At 44.7% G+C, this 22,754-nt stretch overlaps 2 protein-coding genes across 2 annotated transcripts in view; one reads left to right on the plus strand and one right to left on the minus strand.

The window, feature by feature from the left end:
- scyl1 (SCY1-like, kinase-like 1) overlaps positions 1–22,754 on the plus strand; it is a 123,254-nt gene that overhangs the window by 66,662 nt on the left and 33,838 nt on the right. The window lies entirely within an intron of this gene.
- si:ch211-276i12.4 (uncharacterized) lies at positions 1,332–11,097 on the minus strand. The gene is made up of 7 exons (XM_052073899.1): positions 10,283–11,097; positions 8,274–9,882; positions 5,803–5,831; positions 5,411–5,539; positions 4,398–4,464; positions 3,999–4,106; positions 1,332–2,982 (listed from the first exon to the last, which is right to left on the minus strand). Exons 1-7 carry the CDS (start codon positions 10,384–10,386, stop codon positions 2,413–2,415), a joined length of 2,616 nt encoding a protein of 871 aa, XP_051929859.1. The 5' UTR covers positions 10,387–11,097; the 3' UTR covers positions 1,332–2,412.

Here is a 22,754-nt window from a genome sequence, read left to right on the forward strand (position 1 = left end):
AAATCACTTTTTTCCCTTTACAATGCCCCTGTTCGGGTAGTCTGGGGAAACATGTGGGTTTAGATCATTTCAAAATGAAGTCTGTACAGATATATATCTGTATATTCCAATTTTCTTTTTGGCAACACATTGGAGAAGGGGTGAACAAGCCGAGCGCAGTCCAAGGTTCTGGATTTACATTGCAAATCTTAGACTCTCCTCTGTAGTATTTGCCTGTTCTAGTGAAAACTCTAAAGTGGACATAGGTGTGAATGTACCGGTAAATGTTTTTTTTCTCAATGTTAGTCCAGCGATTGGTTGCCGACCAGTTCAGAGTGTTCAATCAAATCAATCAAAGTCAGCCAAGAATAAGCCCCAGCCAACGTGCAACCCTAATGGGGACAAGCGGTATAAAATTACAGTAATGTATTATTTCCAAGCATTCTCGTGGGTGCCATAAAAATGTTAATTGTGCAGTTATGTTAAAAGTGCCGGCACTTATGTTTGTCAAATTACATAATGATATTATGCAATGCTACAAACTGGCAATGCATGACAGTCATAACCTCTTCATTTGGGAAAAGAACAAAAGCCTACTCTTAATATCGTCAACATATCTTTTTGAATTATGTCATACAAGGCCGCACACTTTGCATATTTAGTCATGAGTGTACTTCCTCATTTGGATCACTGTATGGGCAGATTTTCATGTTCGAGCAGACTGCATAATAATGCGTGTTTGAGAGTGCCGACATAGTGGAGGATGATCAATTGGATTAGATTGTTATGAGAAGCATTGATGACAACTTCAATTAGTGTGAGACAACATAGGAAACCCAGGCCTTCACACATGCTACAAGTTTGGCTCAATCAAAATTCTGGACATTGGTGGAGCGACACAAGGACTAGGGGTGCTGTAGCCTCATCAAAAATCTGTGTAGATGCAGGTAAGCCCCTCTACTATTTTATTTGACATTCTAGAATATATTCCTAAATTATTTTCTCCGCCCCTCCTATGTATCAGTCAGGCCCCTCTGGAAATCATGGGGCCACGCATGATTTTGGAACAGCCTCAAGAGCACTCATTGTGACACTGCACAGGTTAAAGACAGTTGCAAATGCAAGGATGGACTCTGCTTGTTGCCAAAGCACTTCTTATAAATGACCAATCAGGAAACATACATCATACACTTTTATTGACATGAAATATTAATCAGAAAGTAAGGAACCTTGAAGATGAGAGAGAGCGAGAGACCTCACACGTATCTTGTTACGCCAGCAAAGTACCTATTTGTAATGAAGTGTTCCACGAACACAAACGGAGACATTTTTTTCATTTTGCAGAGGTGGGTATTCTGCCCATTTTAGCCAAGCTTCTAAAGTTCAAGGTACCAGATCAGCGCACAGATCGTTTTAGTCACGTAGTACAGTCGGATCATACCGACAGTTTGAATAAATGTCACAAAAAGTGATCTCTTTTCAAAAACATTTTCTCCATTTTTCCTAACAACTCTTGATACTTTCATTCATTCATTCATTCATTCATTCATCTTCCGAGCCACTTGATCCTCACTAGGGTCGCGGGGGGTGCTGGAGCCCATCCCAGCTGTCTTCGGGCACTAGGCGGGTGACACCCTGAATCGGTTGCCAGACAATCGCAGGGCACACAGAAACGAACAAGCATTCGCACTCACACTCACACCTAGGGACAATTTAGAGCGTCCAATCAGCCTGCCACGCATGTTTTTGGAATGTGGAAGGAAACCGGAGCACCCGGAGAAAACCCACGCAGGCCCGGGGAGAACATGCAAACTCCACACAGGGAGGCCGGAGCTGGAATCGAACCCGGTACCTCTGCACTGTGAAGCCGACGTGCTAACCACTGGACTACCGGGCCGCCCTTTTGATACTTGACATAAAGGGAAAAAAATGCAATCAATATTAAATTTCCAATTCACTAACTATCGCTGTCATTTATCAAGACTCTACACCACAATAACAAGAAATAACTACACTTAACGATAAATATTACTAATTTTAATTACCGGTATTATTCTTATTCTGAGTAGCTCAATAAATATGCATTTCAAAATTTACACAATCCATTATTTGCAAATGCCATTCCATATTTTTGTCATTTTTGGTAATATTATGGACTTAGTAAAAAGTGGCTTGAAGTGAAAGCGGATCACACTGTGCAGTGTGATGATTGGGTTGTGAGGCAAACCTTGTCCGATTCAGTTATAACAACTCATAAATCAGACGTTGTCAAAGTCATGCAATATAATACAAACAACCTTGCAATAAAGCCCACAGACTTTTTCAAGGTGAATCAAGCAAACACAAATGCACACCTCTGTTGTTTCCTGCAATGACCTTCCTGTATTACTGTTGCTCTGTGACTCTGCCACTTTGCTCCACTCCCACTGCCTACTACTCATGCCCCTTCACTTCACCCACCCCCTCACGGGTGTGCAGCTGCTGCATGAACTCATCTAGGATCTGCTGGGCAGACATGGCCGTCACATCCGCAGCATCCTGCTCCAAAAGCGTCACCAAGACCTCTCCCTTTTCACCTAAACGGCCAGCACGGTGGAGTTGCTGAGGTTTAAGAGGGCCGTCAGTGCATTTTTCACCCAGGGAAGGCTGCTGAAGATTAGTTTGTGGTTTAGCAGTGTAATTGGCTATTATTTTCTGATAGATGGCGGTGCTGATGTCCTCCGCTGAAAAAGGAGGGCTGTTGCTGGACTCGAGTGGGCCTTGGAGGGAGATTTGACCTACTGTTTTGGGCACTTCCTGTTTGAAGGGAACAAAGGCTGTAGCAGTCTCCGTTTCTGTCCACCAGTCGTGTGCCGTTTCTTCCGATTTAGGAGGCTGAGGTGGCTTGAGGGCAGATGGAGAGATGGCAGAGTGGCTGCCAATAGCAGCAGGTAGTTGAATCTTCTGCACAGCCTCAGCTGAGTTGAAGTGCTTCTCCAGTAAATCCTTTATCAGGCACGGCAGCTGAGAGTGAAACATTCAAACATTCAAAGATAAGGAAATGTCATTTCATGCATTTTTTCCAGGAGTCCAGTAGTTTCAGTGACTTCTACTTCATGTAAAATATGTCCTGACATGTCACATTAATTTAAAAGCCCCTCTTCTTAAATAAAATATATATTTTTAAAGAAATGCCAGTCTATAATCATCTCTTTGTGTAAAATATATGTAAGCAGAGTCAATGTGAATAATCAGGAGCAAAATGTACAATCCTGCAGGCATGTTCTTTTGTGGCTCACTTTGGTTTATTTTCAGCTAAGCAAAAAGCAGTTATTTGTGAAGTGTTGTCACTTGGAATCGGGACTGTAACTATTTTGTCGACGCAGAATTATCTATTCAGTTTGATTCATACGATGATGATGATAATTACATCACAATATTTTGCTGCCAGATGGTTAATATTACTGAAACTTACATCTCCTGTTAAGTATCAATTCAACAACATGTTTAATATTGTGTTCTAGTTTTTAGTAGGGTAGAAATGCTCTTCATCACTCTGTGAAGTGATTCCTCCACTGTATTTTGGTGACTGCACTGATTCTCATCTTGTGGGTCCGGCCCCAAAATTGGTGTTAGACCCATTAATTGTGGGTTGCGAACAGCTGGCTAAAATTAAATAAATAAATAAATAAATAATTAAATAAATAAATAAATAAATAAATAAATAAATAAATAAATAAAACGTGGATTTGTAATCTGAATTATTCAGAACAGTACTGTGGCGTACCAAGTTCCCACATACAACATACAATACTGGGTAAGCGTGAGGAAATGTTCCTTACTCGTGCTCTCGTCTCTGTAAACAAATAGTGAGCAGCAAACAAACAAAAATGCTTTATTATTCTCAATTTCTATCAAATGGGTTCGACTTTTGGAGTAATATAGCATTATTATCTTTGTAACGGCAGAACTTCAGAACCCTTGTGACGGATTCGTGCGTGCATCTTCCCTAAATGTCCACTAAAGGGCAGCATGCTCACATTGATGTTCTCCAGCGCAGCAATGGTCCTGTGAGCGTCCTCCAGCTCTGAGCTCAGCTGGGACACACGATTGACAAGGTACTTTCTTTCACTGCTTCTACTTTCCGACTGTGCACGTCATATACACACATGGAGGGAGGGAGGGAGAGAGAGAGAGAGAGAAATAGAGAGAGATAGAGAGATAGAGAGAGAGAGAGAGAGAGAGAGAGAGAGAGAGAGAGAGAGAGAGAGAGAGAGAGAGAGAGAGAGAGAGAGAGAGAGAGAGAGAGAGAGAGAGAGAGAGAGAGAGAGAGAGAAAACACATTCAGTAGGGAGCAGCCGGTTCGGTTGACAAAGCAGTGTTTCAAAAAGCAAGAAAAGGGTCCCTTTGTGTTATTCTTGCCTTGCAGGTTTTCTCACCGCAATGTGTAAATGCTCCCCCAGCAGCTCACGAGCCTGCCTGGTTCCAGCATGTGTCTCCAGTAGGCTGTTAAGTCAGAAATAATCAAGAGACAGACTTTATTTTGCGCTCCCATACCCTATCGTACATTTTGCACACAAGCACGGATGTTGGGTCAGTCACAAATTCACGATACCCCAAGTGTGTCAAAGAAGAATGTTGAAAAAACTAAAGAGCATTTGCTCAATGTGAGCTGCCAGCCTTTTGCTCCAGGCTGTTGGTCAAGCATGCGCTGCGTCGGCAGGTGCAGTTGTTTGGTGATAAATACTGGACCAGGCCTGTCTGGCCAGAGGTCACCAGTCAGACACTCACTCATCGGTGCCAAGTGATATAACAGATGCATGGAGTTAGCCAAGGGCAGAGCCCATGCTAGAGGTGCTCGCGCTCTGTCGACTTGGACTTAAACAGAAATACAGATACTTGTGTAAAAACAAGTAAACAAAGTATTCATTCAACTTCTTGGCGTACATAGAAGGTAACACACTATACATGTTGTTATTTACTGGCAAACAAAAGTTAAAAATATATATATACCTGAAAAATCTACTGAAAGTACAGATACAAAGTATTTGTATGCCGTTACTTCCGACCACTGGCCCAGGGAAAAGGGATCCAAACATAAACCAAAATGCACTTGGGCAAATGTACTACCAACCTTTTGTGCAATTACTCTGCATGTTCCATAGATCAATACATCTATGGCAACTGTTATGTCTATCCACAGAGTGACACGTGGTTGATTGATCACAGGGGACATGAGTCTGGCTCGTGTCCCCTGGAATCAATGTGTGAGCCCAAAGCACTGCTCTGCTATGGTGAGACTCACGTTGCATCACACGTGACAGGGATTTAGCAGGACCTAAGAGATTTGCACTCATCGGACACTTTACCAAGTGCACCTACAGTACATAGTTTAATGACAATGATAATCATCCTCCATGTTAAAAGCGTTTGTTGGGTTGTTATTCCAAACCTTTTATATTTGTCTTTGACATTGCTGAGCTCATCCCGGGTCCTCTGCAGCTCCGTTTCCAGGCTTTCAATGCAGACTACTGTCTGCAGCAAGTGCTGTTGAAGATCAGTATTCTCCTCCTGTAGCACCCTGAACACAAAAGGAAGAGGGAGTGTTTTGGAGGGCTTTTTTGTTGCAAATTTGAGGATGTAGCTTTCTGTTTGCCAGGAACAGTTATTTGAAAGAATGCAGGGGGCGAGCTGCATTTCTAAAGAGGGACTGATTGCATGTCTGCCATTAGATGTCATTGTCAGCACTTTTATGAAGGCTCTTTATATGATGATGCAGATTTCTGACCACTATATTATAGCCACCAGTGTGTTACAACTTAAAAATAGAATAGAAATACTTACTGAAGCTGCTCAGCGTCACACAGTCTGTCCTATAGAAACGTTTAATGAAGAAAATATTAAGTTAAATGAGGCAATGCAAATACTGATTTACTGTACTTCATTCAAATAGTTTCACCCTCTAAGCATTATTGGATATAGGACACTGTTGAAATGGTCACCCCATGTTCGCAGCCATGGCTGATTCAAAGAAACTGAACAAATGAACAAAAGATTAAAACGTGAAAACCTTCCGGCTGTCAATTTCGTTTTGTCATAACCTCATTTAGGCAACAATGGGAGCCTTGCACGTTTTGTGTTCAAGTCAATGTGCACCCGGAATGGGTCACTGCTTCATCACAAGGGACATGACAGATTTACCATCGATGGTGGCAGTGCTGCTGCTGGTAATTGAGTCTTTATAAGTCGATGAGTTCTTTTTTGCTGGCCAGAATGTTTCGACAAACTGGGAAAGACAATCTCACGATTATGTAACACCATGCATAAATTGTTAAATTACAGTCAGCCTGCACAACTCAAACACTTAGAGCTGCTACCTTATAATTCTTTATGCACCTCGGTTGCCAATTTCTAAAATCTACTGGTTGGAATGATTGGAATCATTTGTAGCTGGCTACTCCTTTTGCTTACATTGTGAATGAATACATCCGTTTGTTTAAGCATTTCCCTTCAATGCACTGTGCTTTGCTGCATTGCTGTGGTATGACTCAGTGCATGTGGTATTTGACACCTCCCTCGGAATGACTCAGCTGCACTCCCTCTACACAGGAGACCAGCAACTCCATTTGCAGTGCGTATGACACTCCCTGGTTTCCTACGAGGCCTGAATGAATTTAGCTTTCCATTTTAAAATAAGTCTTTGTAATCATTTAATAGGATTGCGATTTTTCTTCTGGGAAGTATGACTCATGACACATCCAGAATGCGGGAGAATGGCATCATTGTTTAAACCAGTGGTTTTTAACCTGGGTTCAATCGAACCCCAGGGGTTCGGTGAATCAGTCTGAGGGTTTCGACGGAGCCCCTGCCAAGGATGGAGATTAAGACACAGCCGACTCAACATGTCAATTAGTTATGACACGCGCGCTTGGCCATCACTGGCTGCAGAAACGTGTGACTGGCATGATAGTACGTCATGTGATTAAAAAATCAATAAAAATTTAATACATGCTATGTCAAGCAAAAAGAAGAAAGTGGTCGGACGAATATGTACAACATGGATTCACATGCATCACGGAAAGTGATGGGACTCCGTGTCCTATCTGCATGATTTGTCACCCCGAGTTGAGCAACACTAGTCTCGCACCGGCAAAACTGAAGGAACACTTCTTAAATGATTCATTCATTCATTTTCCAAACTGCTTTATCCTCATTAGGGTCGTGGTGGGTGCTGGAGCCTCTCCCACCTGTCTTCGGGCAGTAGTCAGGGGACACTCTGAATCGGTTGCCAACCAATCGCAGGGCACACAGAGACGAACAACCATGCACGCCCACATTCGCACCTAGGCATAATTTCTAGTGTTCAATCAGCCTGCCATTCATGTTTTTGGAATGTGGGAGGAAACCGGAGTACCCGGAGAAAACCCACGCAGGCCCGGGGGGAGCATGCAAACTCCACACAGGGAGGCCGGAGCTGGCAATGAACCTCTGCACTGTGAAGTCGATGTGCTAACCACTGGAGTACCGGGCCGCCTTCTTCAATCACATTTTTATTTTTCACAAAGGGTTCCGTCAATATGCATATGAACTGGTTGGGTTGGGTACCGCCAACAAGTTTAAGAACCACTGGTTTAAACTATGGTTTAGGCTTGCAACATGCAAACTAATTTATTCATTCATCTTCCTAACCGCTTGATCCTCACTAGGGTCGCGGGGGGTGCTGGAGCCTATCCCAGCTGTCTCCGGGCAGTAGGCGGGGGACACCCTGAATCGGTTGCCAGCCAATCGCAGGGCACACAGAGACGAACAACCATTTGCACTCACACTCACACCTAGGGACAATTTAGAGTGTTCAATCAGCCTGCCATGCATATTTTTGGAATGTGGGAGGAAACCGGAGCACCCGGAGAAAAGCCACGCAGGCCCGGGGAGAACATGCAAACTCCACACAGGGAGGCCGGAGCTGGAATCGAACCCGGTACCTCTGCACTGTGAAGCCGACGTGCTAACCACTGGACTACCGGGCCGATCAAACTAATTTATATTGGAAGCAAATGCTTCAGTGAAATACTGTACCAGGAATAAATTCATTTATCTTATGGTGGCCGCTATTTTTTTAAATAAAGAAACATATGAAATCCTGATGTAATTTCCATATAAACAAACAAACAGATTGTGTGCAATAGATTACCTGGCAAAAATTAACTTTAATTTTCTGACTTGAATGAAACTTTGAAATCTAACTGTGAAGGTCCCAATCAGGCCATGAGACTGCAACCTCATGTTACTTTCCAAAAGAATTTAAATGAACTCACTCTGCATTGTTTGGCGCTCCCCAAATGTTCGGAATGGTATTGCCTGCTCTGCTCTGAGCCATGACTTGTAGTGGTGGAGGATGTATCTCCGGACCTGGTTGAGTCTGATTTACCCAATGAAGACTGTGATCCGAGGCCCATTCTTGCACCGTGGTCTGAGGATGGTGGTGAGGTGTTTGGCTCTCGTTGGCTTGTGCTCATGTGCATGTGCTGAGGCTGCGGCTGAAGGAAGTTCTGGGTGTGTGTACTATAAAAGGCATGGATTTGCTGCTTGTAGTGGTGCCGCAGTTTGGGCTGGTTCAGCTCAGGGCTTGTGCTGGTTCCGTCGGTTAGTTGAGAACCATATCTGCCATACCTGTCCTCTGTCAGGGAACCCCCAATGGGTGACAACCTCTTGTCTTTATGGCTTTTTCCATGGTGAGCATTTCGACTGGAGGAGTATGCATAGTGATGAGGCGGCGGGCTACCCTGATGGTTTCTAGCCGCATATGAAATCAATTTGTCCGGCTTGGAGCCGTCTGAGTCTTTTCGTGAGATGCGACGAGCATTTTTCTCCTGCCTGCTATGTTGTTTAGGATAGTGTTCCCTCTCCTCGCCAGAACTTTTCCTGTGCTTCTTAGGTGGGAGTTCGGGTTTGACGGGGTCAAGTGTTTGAACTGGTGGACTGGTCTTGTTGGTAACTTTGCTATTGTTCACCCCGAGTATATTGAGGTATGACGGACTTATCACCTGTTTTGTTATCTCATCCAGGAAAGCTGAGAATTGCAACTTTCCCTGGACAAAATGTGCCCTCGCTTGTTCCATCTCAGCTTGTGCAGTCCCTTTCTCCTTCTGGCCACTGGGCCTGGGATTCTGTTGTTTGGGAACTCTTGGAGAGATCACCTCCAATGATTTGGCTTTGCGTATGTCGGTGTGAGGCTTCTTGTTCTTCAGGATTCCTTTGCCGGGAAGCTGGCTGGATGACACTGCTCTCTTTGGGCCCCTAGAATCTCCCACCAGAAGATCTTCATCACTGAAAGTGAGACTTCGGTTCAAGCTAGAGGTCTTGTACAGAGCCCCACTATATGGTGCCTTGCCTTGTTTTCGGCCTTCATGGCCTTCATTCCCCTTCAGGAGGCCCTCCTCACTTCTGCTATGATTTCGGTCAAGAGACGAATAAACAGCCCTCCCTCTCTGCTGTGGGCTGCTGTGCACAGGACCACCGACACCATTCCCATTGCCGCCATGCGTAACGGTGGCAAAGACAATAGGCTCAGTGCTGTCATCTTCTTGAAAAGCCCTGCGTTCTTCTGCAATGTTGGAGCAGGACAAGGAATGCTGTGGACGCTCAATGTGGCGGAGAGAGAAAGGATCGTTTGCACTTGCCTCCGTGAACCAGGATGACGAGGAGACAGAAGAGGAGGATGAGGAGAGGGTGGAGGAGGAAGCTCTGGACAGACTTACAGGAGTGTTCTTGTTGTCAAGTATTTCATCCTCTTCAATGTGCCGAGTTTTATGTATTTGTTGGCGACGCTGGGTGTCATCTTGATGGCGGTAGTGACCGTGCCTTGGGTAGTGGTGCTCTTGGTTTTCCTCTGAATTTCTTTCGGCATCATCAAACAGTGTAAACCTAAGGTAAAAAAAAAACATTGTGACCTGAGCCTCAACATACTTCGCCATCCATCTAGTCATCCAATCATCCCTTTTCTATATCTCTTGTCCTCATTAGGGTTGCGGGTGAGCTAGTGCCTATCCCAACTGACTTTGGACAAGAGGTGGAACACACACCAAGGTCTGGTAGCCAGTTGCAGCACAAATATACAAGAACAATTCATAATTCAAAACATTACATTACGTTCAATTTCAGAGTGAAACTCATGGACTTACTACTTTTTTTCGAAAGGCCAATTCGTACCTAATTTCCAAAAATCATTTTGATGGACCCCTGTTGCTGCCTACCCCATAGGATTATCTCCTATATTATTCTCCAAACAATATATATAAATATTAAGTCTTCATAAGTATCCTACCTGTGCGACTCTGGGTCGTCGCGACGGAGATGATGGTGGTGCTTCCGCAGATTCATCTCTGCCAGTTCAGAGGAGCTGTGAACAGGCCTAAAAAACTTCTCCATTACCTGTCCCTTTCCTGGTGGTAAGCTATTGATGTCAGCTTGGTTAAATTGACTGTACAGAGGGCACTGATGGTGATAAGCGTTTCCACTGCGCCGAAGCTCCAGTTTCTCACAAGTAACTGTTAGCTCGTTTAGACAGCAACCTGTTTGTAAATCTTTGCTTCACACCAGATGGTATAGTCTTTAACGTTCCAACCCTAATTCTCTAGCTCTTTCGGTGTTTCAGTATAAAGGCCCAATTTGTTGGATTGTGTGTCTACCTACTGTGGATCGGTTTGTTTCCATCATCTGGCTGCAGAGGAATGGTATAACAGCTTTTGTGCACACTTAGTGGAATCCCTTCACACATGGTGGCTTGATTTGACAGTGTGCCTGATGTAACTGGAAGCTCATTGGATTGGCTAAAAGAGGGCACTCAATCGAAGAGGTGATCGAAGTTGGACTTTTGGAAAAATGATCGCTACCAGAGTTCAATAAACAAATTGTTGTAGCTTGTTTTTACCAACATGTCTAGTATGATGGACGCCAAAGTTACATTTCTTTTCGGTCTTGAAATTATTGTTCAAAACTGTCCCAGTAATGTCAAGGTTCCATGCCGAACTACATGGACGAAGGAATGGCCTTGGGTTGTAACCCATGGCAGGGCATATTTGACAGTCCTCGGATGTAATTCATTCCAGAATTCAAGGACAATTCAGGCACCAACATTTTTTAATAATTAACCATTTATGATGTACCATACATACAGGATACAAAGTTTTGAGGAAAAAGAGGTAATAAACCACGATATAATTAGTTTTGTCCAAACATCACTACTATGCTTTTTCATCCTATCATATATTTTGTTATTTGGCACAGATGCTCAGGCACCTGAAATATGTGTAATGGTACTGTACTTCAAAAATATCCCAACTAAAATAATGCTGTTAAATAAAGACTGAATTTTTTTTGCAAAATAATTATATGTTTCTGTAAATACAGTAACAGTGCTGCAAGTAACAGAGTGGCAAATCAATGCCCATATCGCTCAAATTACTTCTACCTTGAGACTATATGCTAGCTGTGTAAGATACTATGGCAACAGGTAAAAACTTAGCTACATCATTTTTAAAAAATGTATAAATCTATTCTTCTGAAAATATTTGTTCATATCATATAGTATCCGTTTTGTGTGTATGTGACACACACCATTACTGCTAAAAGCATTTTTAAATTTCAACTTAAAAAAAAAGAGGACTTTGGTTTGTATATGGTCATAGCAATTTGTTTGATGATGTCATATATACTGATTCATGCTGCTGACATTTTCGCTGCCTCTAAATATCTTAGACATAACCCAGAACACCTCACACTTTTTTGGGCAGTGGGAAAGGCTCACTGGCCAGTGGCGATCCGTGCCGATCCGTGTCCACCAGCACGCCATTGGAGCCGGATTGTGATCGCCTCAGATCGCCTCCGCTTGCAGTGTGAAAGCCTAACACGGGACTTGCCGTTAATTACGTGATGACATAGGTCGGTACGTGATGAGTCATAACATTGCTCGCCATCCGCCTTGTATATAGCACGCCCCCACAACAAAGCTAGGAGATCGCCAATTAAGCTGTTGTCGCAGTAGTAGCAAAGAGTTGATCCTCTGCTGCTTTTCGACCATTTTGAGGAGGGTAAAAAGCGTGATTAAAAAAAAAGAACACTTGCGTCCATGTTGCTTTGTTTACCACCAAGAAATCTATCACACTAACTTCTACGCAATCACAGCAGGGTGACATAACCAGATGCAAAGTGGTGGAGGGGGCGGGCGTAGAATCGCCTTCTGTTGGTCAAGGGGAAAGGGACAATAAGCCAATTGGTTGCGTGTCGCCACGGATCACTACTACCCGCTAATTTTCAGTGGGAAAGGGGTACAAGTGACTTTGCTTCAGAGCGTTTGAGGCTTGTCTCGGTGATGTTTGACATACTGGAAGAAGTAATGATGGGTCCGTGAGCCCTCATGAGGTGTGTCGACACAATGACACACTGTGTTGATACTGTAATGATACTGTGTCACTGACCACTTCCACCTGCTGGACCTTCAAAATCCCTGCAGCCAACCCACTTGACAGACTGAACTGACTGATTTGATGATGAAGTGTATGCAATGCACTACCTCACTTTACCCACAATAGCAACAAGTGCCATTGTTTATGTTGTTGTTCATGCTGTTTATATCGTCTATACCAGGGGTGGGCAAACCACGGCCCGCGGGCCGGATCCGGCCCGTTGGTCTTTTTATAATAATATAATAATTAGAGCTGTCAGTTTAGCGCGTTTTTATTGGCATTAATTTAAATGAATTTTAACGGGATTAAATTTTTTCTCGCGAGATTAACGCGGCACATGTCACAAGCGGATGTTACGTTCCTCTATAAATACACCAGAACAAAACAACAAGCGCGCTGCAGAAGTCCACGCCCATGTCTGTTTTGCCAGCCACGGCAGCTCGAGACACCAAAAAACGGATACTTAAAGAGTTTATGAATGGAAAGTTACTTTTAAAAAGTTGCCCGATTGCTCCACTGACAAGACCAAAGTTATCAGTTCTTCTCTCTCTCTGTGTATCATACAGGTATCCGATGTATGCCACTAACACGATTGTTACTTGTTTGGAACTATTTTGTGTGGAAGGTTACAGTGTTCTGCGTCCATGTAAATAGAGCGGGTGGAGCTTCTCTGTGTTTGTCTGACAGTGGTAGCGACCTAGCGAAAATAAAACGTCTCCAGTGTTGTCATCGAACCAAGTGTAGTCATTCGATATGAGGTCTACACAAAAACTGAAGAGAGACTTCCGCACAACAAGGACCAACACAATCAACATAGCCTGACTGTGTTAGGGGGAGTGACCCCCTCCCCCACACACACACCTTTCAGAATGGTTTGCCCCAGCAGCACGGGGGAAGTGCGTGCGCTTTTTTGTACGGCGGGCAGTTTTGAATACAGCGGCACATAATGAACGCTGGTGTCCGGTGTCTCGTTATTCTTCAACAAACATACAGAAACAGACTGCTGTGTTCAAAGTAAACTTGAGAAAAACGAAGTATGCAACCATGGTTTAAATCTACTATAGGCTCAGTACTAGTTTACCTTAGATGTGCACTTTATAATGTTATATTGCTCTGTTTTGATTTTATAAAATAAGATGTTAAAGCAGCTGTTGTGTGACAAAATATTGTTTTCACTGTTGTTGATGGATAGTAATATTGTGTGAGAGATTATGTGTGAATAACTGCTCCAAGTGAAAAATGTTCATGTAAAATTGAAAATCGAAATTGTTATTTCAGTAAATATTTGCGTTTGGCACATAGAAAACTGATTCATGATTCCATGTTGATGAGAGCATTAAAATGGGGGAAAATAGGACAAAAAATGTAAAAGGAAATTCAGAAACGATAAAAAATGTGTGAGTAATCACGATTAATTTTTTAGTCCATTTGAGTTAATTATGACAGTTGCATTTTTAATTAGATTAAATATTTTAATCGTTTGACAGCTCTAATAATAATATATCACATTTGTAAGTGCGGGCGGCCCGGTAGTCCAGTGGTTAGCACGTCGGCTTCACAGTGCAGAGGTACCGGGTTCGATTCCAGCTCCGGCCTCCCTGTGTGGAGTTTGCATGTTCTCCCCGGGCCTGCGTGGGTTTTCTCCGGGTGCTCCGGTTTCCTTCCACATTCCAAAAACATGCGTAGCAGGCTGATTGGACGCTCTAAATTGTCCCTAGGTGTGAGTGTGAGTGCGAATGCTTGTTCGTTTCTGTGTGCCCTGCGATTGGCTGGCAACTGATTCAGGGTGTCACCCGCCTAGTGCCCGAAGACAGCTGGGATGGGCTCCAGCACCCCCCGCGACCCAAGTGAGGATCAAGTGGCTCGGAAGATGAATGAATGAATGAAAGTATCAAGAGTTGTTAGGAAAAATGGAGAAAATGTTTTTGAAAAGAGATCACTTTTTGTGACATTTATTCAAACTGTCGGTATGATCCGACTGTACTACGTGACTAAAACGATCTGGTACCTTGAACTTTAGAAGCTTGGCTAAAATGGGCAGAATACCCACCTCTGCAAAATGAAAAAAATGTCTACGTTTGTGTTCGTGGAACACTTCATTACAAATAGGTACTTTGCTGGCGTAACAAGATACGTGTGAGGTCTCTCGCTCTCTCTCATCTTCAAGGTTCCTTACTTTCTGATTAATATTTCATGTCAATAAAAGTGTATGATGTATGTTTCCTGATTGGTCATTTATAAGAAGTGCTTTGGCAACAAGCAGAGTCCATCCTTGCATTTGCAACTGTCTTTAACCTGTGCAGTGTCACAATGAGTGCTCTTGAGGCTGTTCCAAAATCATGCGTGGCCCCATGATTTCCAGAGGGGCCTGACTGATACATAGGAGGGGCGGAGAAAATAATTTCGGAATATATTCTAGAATGTCAAATAAAATAGTAGAGGGGCTTACCTGCATCTAGACAGATTTTTGATGAGGCTACAGCACCCCTAGTCCTTGCGTCGCTCCACCAATGTCCAGAATTTTAATTGAGCCAAACTTGTAGCATGTGTGAAGGCCTGGGTTTCCTATGTTGTCTCACACTAATTGAAGTTGTCATCAATGCTTCTCATAACAATCTAATCCAATTGATCATCCTCCACTATGTCGGCACTCTCAAACACGCATTATTATGCAGTCTGCTCGAACATGAAAATCTGCCCATACAGTGATCCAAATGAGGAAGTATACTCATGACTAAATATGCAAAGTGTGCGGCCTTGTATGACATAATTCAAAAAGATGTTGACGATGCATGTTCTCCCCGGGCCTGCGTGGGTTTTCTCCGGATGCTCCGGTTTCCTCCCACATTCCAAAAACATGCATGGCAGGCTGATTGAACACTCTAAATTGTCCCGAGGTGTGAGTGTGAGCGTGGATGGTTGTTCGTCTATGTGTGCCCTGCGATTGGCTGGTAACCGATTCAGGGTTTCCCCCGGCTACTGCCCGAAGACAGCTGGGATAGGCTCCAGCACCCCCCGCGACCCTAGTGGGGATCAAGCGGTACGGAAGATGAATGAATGAATGAATGAATGAATGAATGAATGAATGAATGAATGAATTTGTAAGTGCCTTTCATAACACTCAAGGACACTGTACAGCCAAGACCAACAGTAAAACACAGTAATACACAGTAAATAGTAATCCGGCCCGCCGAAGATTGGTGCACAATTAAGATTTGATTGCATTCATTTTGTTTGGGCTTGTAATGACAGGTATTTCAATACCAGGTGGCGCAGTTACTTCAAGTTGCAGAGCACAGGGAGGGAGGGGAAGACGAAGAAAGAGGGAGAGAGTAATGACCATGATGATATGTATCTGATTAAACGAAGTGGGTAACAAAGTACGAAACATTCAGGAGACGCCTGGAGTCGGAAAGACTCAAATCTACGAGACTTTGAAAAACAAGGAAGTGATTCTTACTCAGTCCGATTCTGGCAATTTCCATGCTTATAGTGAACTAGCTGGTGCGCCGCCCTCCGGGCGGCTCATCAGCTAGTTCCTGCGGAAGGCTGGTAAGGTGGTGGTTCGCCGCCCTCCGCGGATGCGGGAGAGTGCATCCGGTCTAATGTTCTTAGAGCCCGGGCAGTAGGTGAGCGTGAAGTTGAAGCGAGTGAGGAGAAGCGCCCACTGTGCTTGGCGGGAGTTTAGCCTCTTGGCTGACCGGATGTAGGCAAGGTTCTTGTGATCAGTGTACACCATGAATGGCTCTTCAGTGCCTTCGAGCCAATGTCGCCATTCTTGCAATGCCAATACGACGGCTAGCAGTTCACGGTTCCCCACGTCGTAGTTGGCTTCTGCTGGGCTGAGGCGACAAGAGAAAAAGGCGCAGGGGTGAAGTCTTTGGTTGACTGGGGATCGCTGCGATAAGACGGCCCCCACGCCGGACTCCAACGCGTCCACCTCAACGACGAACGGATAGGAGGGGTTAGGATGCTGTAATACTGGAGGGTTCGTGAAGGCTTTCTTTAATTCGGCGAACGCGTGGTCAGCATCAGTGTCCCACCTAAAGGGGATCTTGACAGAGGTTAACCGGGTCAGAGGCAGGTCTTTCTGGCTGTAGTTGCGAATGAAGCGACGGTAAAAATTAGCGAAACCTAGGAAACGTTGCAACTGCTTTCTATTGGTCGGAGTGGGCCAGTCTACTACGGCCTTAACTTTGGCTTCGTCAGCTCTCAGCTGACCCTTCTCGATAATAAAACCCAGAAAAGAGATGGACTCAACGTGAAACTCGCACTTTTCTGCTTTTACGAATAACCGGTTTTCTAGTAGACGCTGCAAAACCAGCCTGACATGGTGTTGATGTTCTGCTAGAGTCCGAGAAAAAATTAAGATGTCATCTAAATAAACAAAACAAAAAAGGTTCAGAAAATCTCTTAATACGTCATTAATGAGACACTGAAATACCGCGGGCGCGTTCGTTAGCCCAAATGGCATGACCAGGTATTCGAAGTGCCCTAATGGGGTCTTGAATGCTGTTTTCCATTCGTCCCCCTCACGAATACGGACCAGATGGTAAGCGCTTCGTAAATCGAGTTTGGAGAATATAGTGGCGGATTGGAGGGGGGCGAACGCTGAATCTAATAACGGAAGTGGGTATTTGTTCTTGATGGTGATTTCGTTCAGGCCCCGATAATCAACACACGGGCGTAACGTCTTGTCTTTCTTCTCAATAAAGAAGAATCCGGCCCCCAGTGGGGATTTAGACGGCCGAATGAGGCCAGCCGCGAGTGAACTATCAATATATTCTCTCAGCGCCTCTTGTTCCGGCTGAGAGACCTGATATAAACGGGAATTCGGGAGTGGGGCGTTATCTATCAGGTCGATGGCGCAGTCGTACGGCCGGTGAGGCGGCAATGACTGGGCACGGTCTTTACTAAACACTGGGCGCATGTCATGGTAAATACGCGGAACTTTGTCCAAACAAATAATTTCTGGTGGCTCGTTACGGGTCGGCCCTCTCTTTTCTGCCGCCGAGCGCAAACAGTGAGTATAGCAAAATGCGCTCCAACTCTCGATTGCCGGACGTTCCCAGGAAATGACAGGGTTCTGTTCGCGCAGCCACGGCAACCCCAACACTAACGGTACCGATCGAGACCGCATGAGATAGAATCTACGGTATTCAATGTGATTGCCTGATAATTTTAGTTTCACAAGCGCGGTGATCTCTTTCACTTCCGCCAGGAGTCGCCCGTCAAGATCGTGAACCCGCTTTGTCTCTCTTAGGACCTCAACCTGGCAACCCAGTTCCTTAGCTAGGCTGAGGTCTACAAAACAATTGTCCGCCCCAGAGTCCACCAAGGCCCGAACAGAAATGACCCGTAACGGACCATAAAGAGTTCCGTCCAACTCGAGTCTTGGTGGATCTCCAGGATGGACCTCCTCCCGTCTCGACTCACGTGACGCAGTATCGGGCACAAACTCACAGTTTTCGGGGCGCCCGGAAGGGCGGGCCGGTGTCGAGGAACAGTTGGAAACCCGGTGTCCAGGTTGGCCGCAGTAGAAGCTGGCTCAATCCCGAATCCGATGCTCTCTCTCCGCTTGTCCCAGGCGTCCGCCTCCCAGCTGCATGGGCTCCTCCTCTGCGTCGGCTGGATCGGAACACGAATGACGCTCGGGTCCGGGTGGTCGCCAGGACTCGTGCTCAGCCGGCCGACGACCCGTACGTCGGGGTGGAACACGGGTAGTTCCTCGCTCTTCCATACGTTCCCTCTCACGCTCTCGCATGCGGTTGTCCACAATGAGGGACAAATCGATGAGCTCCTCCAAGTTGTTGCAATCGTCGCGGGTTGCCAGTTCGTCCTTTAATGCAGCACTTAACCCGCGGCGAAACAAACCACACAGGGCGCGGTCCCCGTAACCGCTACGGGCGGCCAAAATGCGAAATGAGATGGAGTATTCGGCAACGGATTGTCGTCCTTGCCGAATAGCTAATAGCCGACCTTCGGCCTCCCTTCCCATAACCGGATGTTGAAATACGCGACGGAACGTGGCGACAAACTCTGGGTAGGAAGACCGAAGCCCGGGTTGAGCATTGCTGATCTCTACTGCCCAAGACGCCGCCTGACCAGTCAACAGGCTCATAATAAACGCCACCTTTGTGCTATCTCTTTCGTACGTAGCTGGTTGTTGGTCGAATATTAGAGAGCACTGGTGTAAAAATTGCTTGCAGAGAGCCTGCTCTCCCCCGTAGCGAGGGGGATGGGGGAGATTGGGCTCTCGCCCCATGATCAGGGAAGAGGGTGTCCCGGATGAAGCCGCCGGGACCCTTGGGGGTGGCGTTTCTCGGGGGGTCGCATGTTCCCCTTGGGAACACAATATTTCCAGCCGCTGGGCTAGGACGGCGACTGCCTCCCGGAGCTCCGTGAGCTCCTGTTGTTGCTGGCCCACTAATTTCCCCTGGCTGGTCAAGGCGGTCATGATCTTGTTAATGTCTACAGGATCCATTTTGGTGGGAGTATTCTGTTACGAACTCGGGTAAACCGAGTTAGGGAGGGGGATCCAAAAAACGTAGATAAAAACAAGGTCTCCGATGTAAAGACAATTTAATGTCCAAATCGAATCGGAAATAAGCGAGAACATAAAGCGCTGGTCCACAATGAGGACCAGGAGGTAAATCAAAAACGACTAACAAAAGGAGCTTGCACAAAAGAGCAAGAAAAGGAAATTAAAGCCACAAACTACGAACGAAAAACTATGTAACACTTTGTACACGCGAGAAAAGCCAGATCATCAAAACAAAATGGTACTTACACACAAACTTGGTACCGAGACTACACGCGAAAACACGACGGGGTCAAAAGCCACTAGTCAATGAGCAACGAGGTAAGCAATGCCATAAACAATACTCCCACAACAGGTGTAGAACGTAGGAGTCCTTAAATAGTGTCTCTATTGATTAATGATTGCCAGTAGGTGTGCTAGGGAGACCGCTCCTGCCACCTGCTGGCCAGACCGAAAAACCGAAATGTGACATATAGATTGCTTGTGGCTCGAGTAAATGAATATTTCCTAGAATGGTTTAATTGTTATCATGTTCAAAACTTTCCGCAAACTGGACAGCTGATAAGAGAGGAGGCGAGTTCCATAGCGCTAACTATGAGCATCGAAGACTTAGAAGCGTCCCGAGGCTGGCTTCAAAAGTTAGTTGCGCGACATCAGCTGAGCAATGCTGTCATATGTGGTGATCGAGACAAGGCAAAGTTAGAGACAGTGAGTGAGAGGAAAGAAAAACCACAAGGTCTCTTACTCGTCTCATTTTGTAGCAAATAGTCCGATTTCTAACTTTTGGCCCGGCCCTCCACAATATTTTCTGCTTCTCATTTGCCCCCCCCCCCAGGAAAATAATTGCCCGCCCCTGGTCTATACTGTTTATCCTGTTCAGATTCCATATGTCTTTTTTATACAGTGTAGCTGCTATCCTTTCTTAGCTGTGTGTGTTTAATGCACAGCATGGTTGCATGCATATAAGCACTGAGGATTGAGAGGAAGAAATTTAATCTATGCTGCGTGTCAACATAAAGCATATTTGACAATAAAGATGACCTTGACCCTCTACAATATCATTCACACACATGCATTCATATTGTATCATTCAATGTCAACAAGTCAAGTCAAGTCAACAGTATTTATAGAGCACTTTCAAACAGCCATCGCTGCATACAAAGTGCTGTACATGGAGCAATTTAACATGCACAATAAACAGTAAGACAAATCGGTAATAACGGCGGTAGAAAGCACCAAACAGTAAAACCAAGAACAAATCTAAGTCATGCTTAGTCGAAAGCCAAAGAATACAAGTGAGTTTTGAGGAGGGCTTTGAAGATGGGCAGCGAGGAGGCTTGCCGAATGTTCAGTGGGATGTCATTCCAGAGAGAGGGACCAGCAACAGAAAAGGCTCCATCCCCTCTGAGCCTCAGTTTAGTTCTTGCTACTCTGGTTCTTGGTAATGTGTTTCAATAATGTGAAAATCATGTGAATGAGGATGCTTGTGGGCTTTGTCTTCACAAATTTTGATTTAGAAAAATAAGATGCTCCACTGTTTTAAATTTCAGTCTGTTGCGTTTAATGCATGCTATTTCCCCTGTTGTGGAGACCACACACACAATGGAATAAGACATATCAAAAATCCGAGAGGCACTTGGTGTGACAAGGAGATTTTAATAAATACCTTATTCTACAAAAGGAGATCAAAATGGCTCGACACGGCGAACAGTTTGCGTTTGTCCAGAAGCTGCTCCATAATATGCACATACAGGAGCAACGTCCCTCGAGTGAAGCGCGTTTCAGCAGTCGATAGTCCGCTGCTCTCTGCTGTGAGCGCGAGCACGTACTCGTGGCGCCGACGCAACCCGCGCCACATATTAAGCTTTGAACTACGACAACAGCTAAGCAAGCCTAGCCGATGTAATGATGGTCAGCAGACAAGGTTTATGTTTTATGTGAATTTTAATAATGTGGCAGAGTCATTAAACATGCGGTGTGCTCACTCGCAGTCCCTTTCTGGAACTGAGCCCTTATAGGCGGGACCTCTCAATCAACTGGAGTATGACGTACAGTACAAACGTTCATAAAGCACTTCTCATACAATAATAGCCGATTATATGACAGTTGACACGACACTCGAAGTCATACGGACACATTTTTTCTGATAATCAGTGTGTTTTCCGTTTTGCCCAAACATATATTTTTATTTTAGCGAGGGTGAGGTCCGGCTTGTTTCGGCAGGTGTCATCGTGTAGCCAGATGCACTTCTTTATAAACACTGTGTGGGGGGCTTTCGCTGCGTCAACGCCCCCTGCACTGAGTCGACGCCCCCTGGACTGGGTGGCGCAGCCTGGACTGTGTCGACGCAGCCGATGCAGTCGAGACTGCGCCTGTGCAGTTCACGTGTTAATCACGTGATGTAATGAAGCAGCACATGCACCGACACGTGGATTGCTCTGTGAGCCTGATGCATGCGTCAACGCATGGGTGTCGCTGGGCCCATCACAAGGAAGAAGGCTGTGTGTCTAAAGATGCTTTTGGGTTTTTCTTTATATCCCAAATAATCTTTATGGCAGTTGTGGCTGAAATCTTTGTTGGTCGACCTGGCGTGGCTTTGTATCAGCAGAGCCACTCTTTTTCCACTTATTGATCAAAATTTGAACACTACTGATTGGCATTCTCTCGTGTTTATATATCTTTTTACATCCTTTTCTGGATTTCCCAAGTTCATCAAGCCTTTCTCATTGTCATGTCTGTCTTGATTGTGTTCCAGCTCCAGCTGGAGTGAAGGGAGTTTCCCTCCAGCAGGTTCACCTGTGCCTCACTCACCCATCAAGCTTTGCTGGGTACTAAAGGACTCAGACGTCTGGGCTTCATTGTGGGATTACTGACCTTGTTTGCTGTTTCGCTTCAAGTGTTAGTTTCAATTTCTAGACATCACGATACAATTAATAGTCTCTTTTGTTTGTCCATATATTCTTTTTTGTAAGTATTTTGCAATTGCTCTTGTTTTCATGTTATTGGATTGTTGACATTTCATTTTGCATATTCCTTGTGTTCCATTGTACATTGCCTTTGCAAGAGCTTTTGGTTTCATACATTGTTTATTCCTGGCTACTTGTGAACAGTGATTTCAGTTTATACTTTGTTGGTGCGATTTTTTTAATAAACATTTTTGTAATTGCACTTTGTCCGAGCTAACATATCAGGAATTCTAAAACATTATTAGGTTCAGTGTGAGCCTGACACTCATGGGGCCTTTGAGTTATTTTGCTTTCCCCATGACTCAGTACCCAGCAGTCCGTGGAACCCCAGATGAAATGAAACTGACTAGTTATGTGTAGGCACTCATTACAAACAAATTACCCCTTACAACCATTGAAACATGTGGGCATGTTATCAGGCTAAACATTTATGGATAGGTATTTTGATTGTAGACATTTGGGTGGTTTCAGTGTCATTTAAACACATGCATGTTTCTGTATGTTGTGCATGGATTGTTTGAAATTTCATGAGGGCAGAAAAGGACCCAGAATCTTACATTATTTTGTAATTTAGCAGTCAGGACAGTAGGGCCCAAAATGGATTAAAGTAATAATTGTACAATTGTGTTTTTAAGATTGCACGGCCAACTTGTTGTCTCCTTCATAAATACATTGCATTCCATCAGCAAGTAAATATGAATAAGACCTTTGTTGTGCTCAGTTGTCACGTGAATGTGTGGATTGACTGCAACCTGTTTTACAGCCAACTCTTCAATTCAGTTGTTGTGGTCAGACTGAAATTCAGGATGTTTAATCCTGGGCCGT

This window comes from Hippocampus zosterae, chromosome 1, assembly GCF_025434085.1.
Source record: "Hippocampus zosterae strain Florida chromosome 1, ASM2543408v3, whole genome shotgun sequence".
Lineage (NCBI taxonomy): Eukaryota > Metazoa > Chordata > Actinopteri > Syngnathiformes > Syngnathidae > Hippocampus > Hippocampus zosterae.

Bases quoted from the DNA above. Each gene is read 5' to 3' on its own strand.
- si:ch211-276i12.4 (XM_052073899.1), bottom strand. From the start codon at position 10,386: ATGGAGAAGTTTTTTAGGCCTGTTCACAGCTCCTCTGAACTGGCAGAG. The intron at 5,540-5,802 runs GTAAGTATTTCT...TTTTGTGTTCAG, and splicing joins TGTGACGCTGAGCAGCTTCA to GGTGCTACAGGAGGAGAATA. The intron at 4,107-4,397 runs GTGAGAAAACCT...TGACGTGCACAG, and splicing joins GGGAGCATTTACACATTGCG to TCGGAAAGTAGAAGCAGTGA.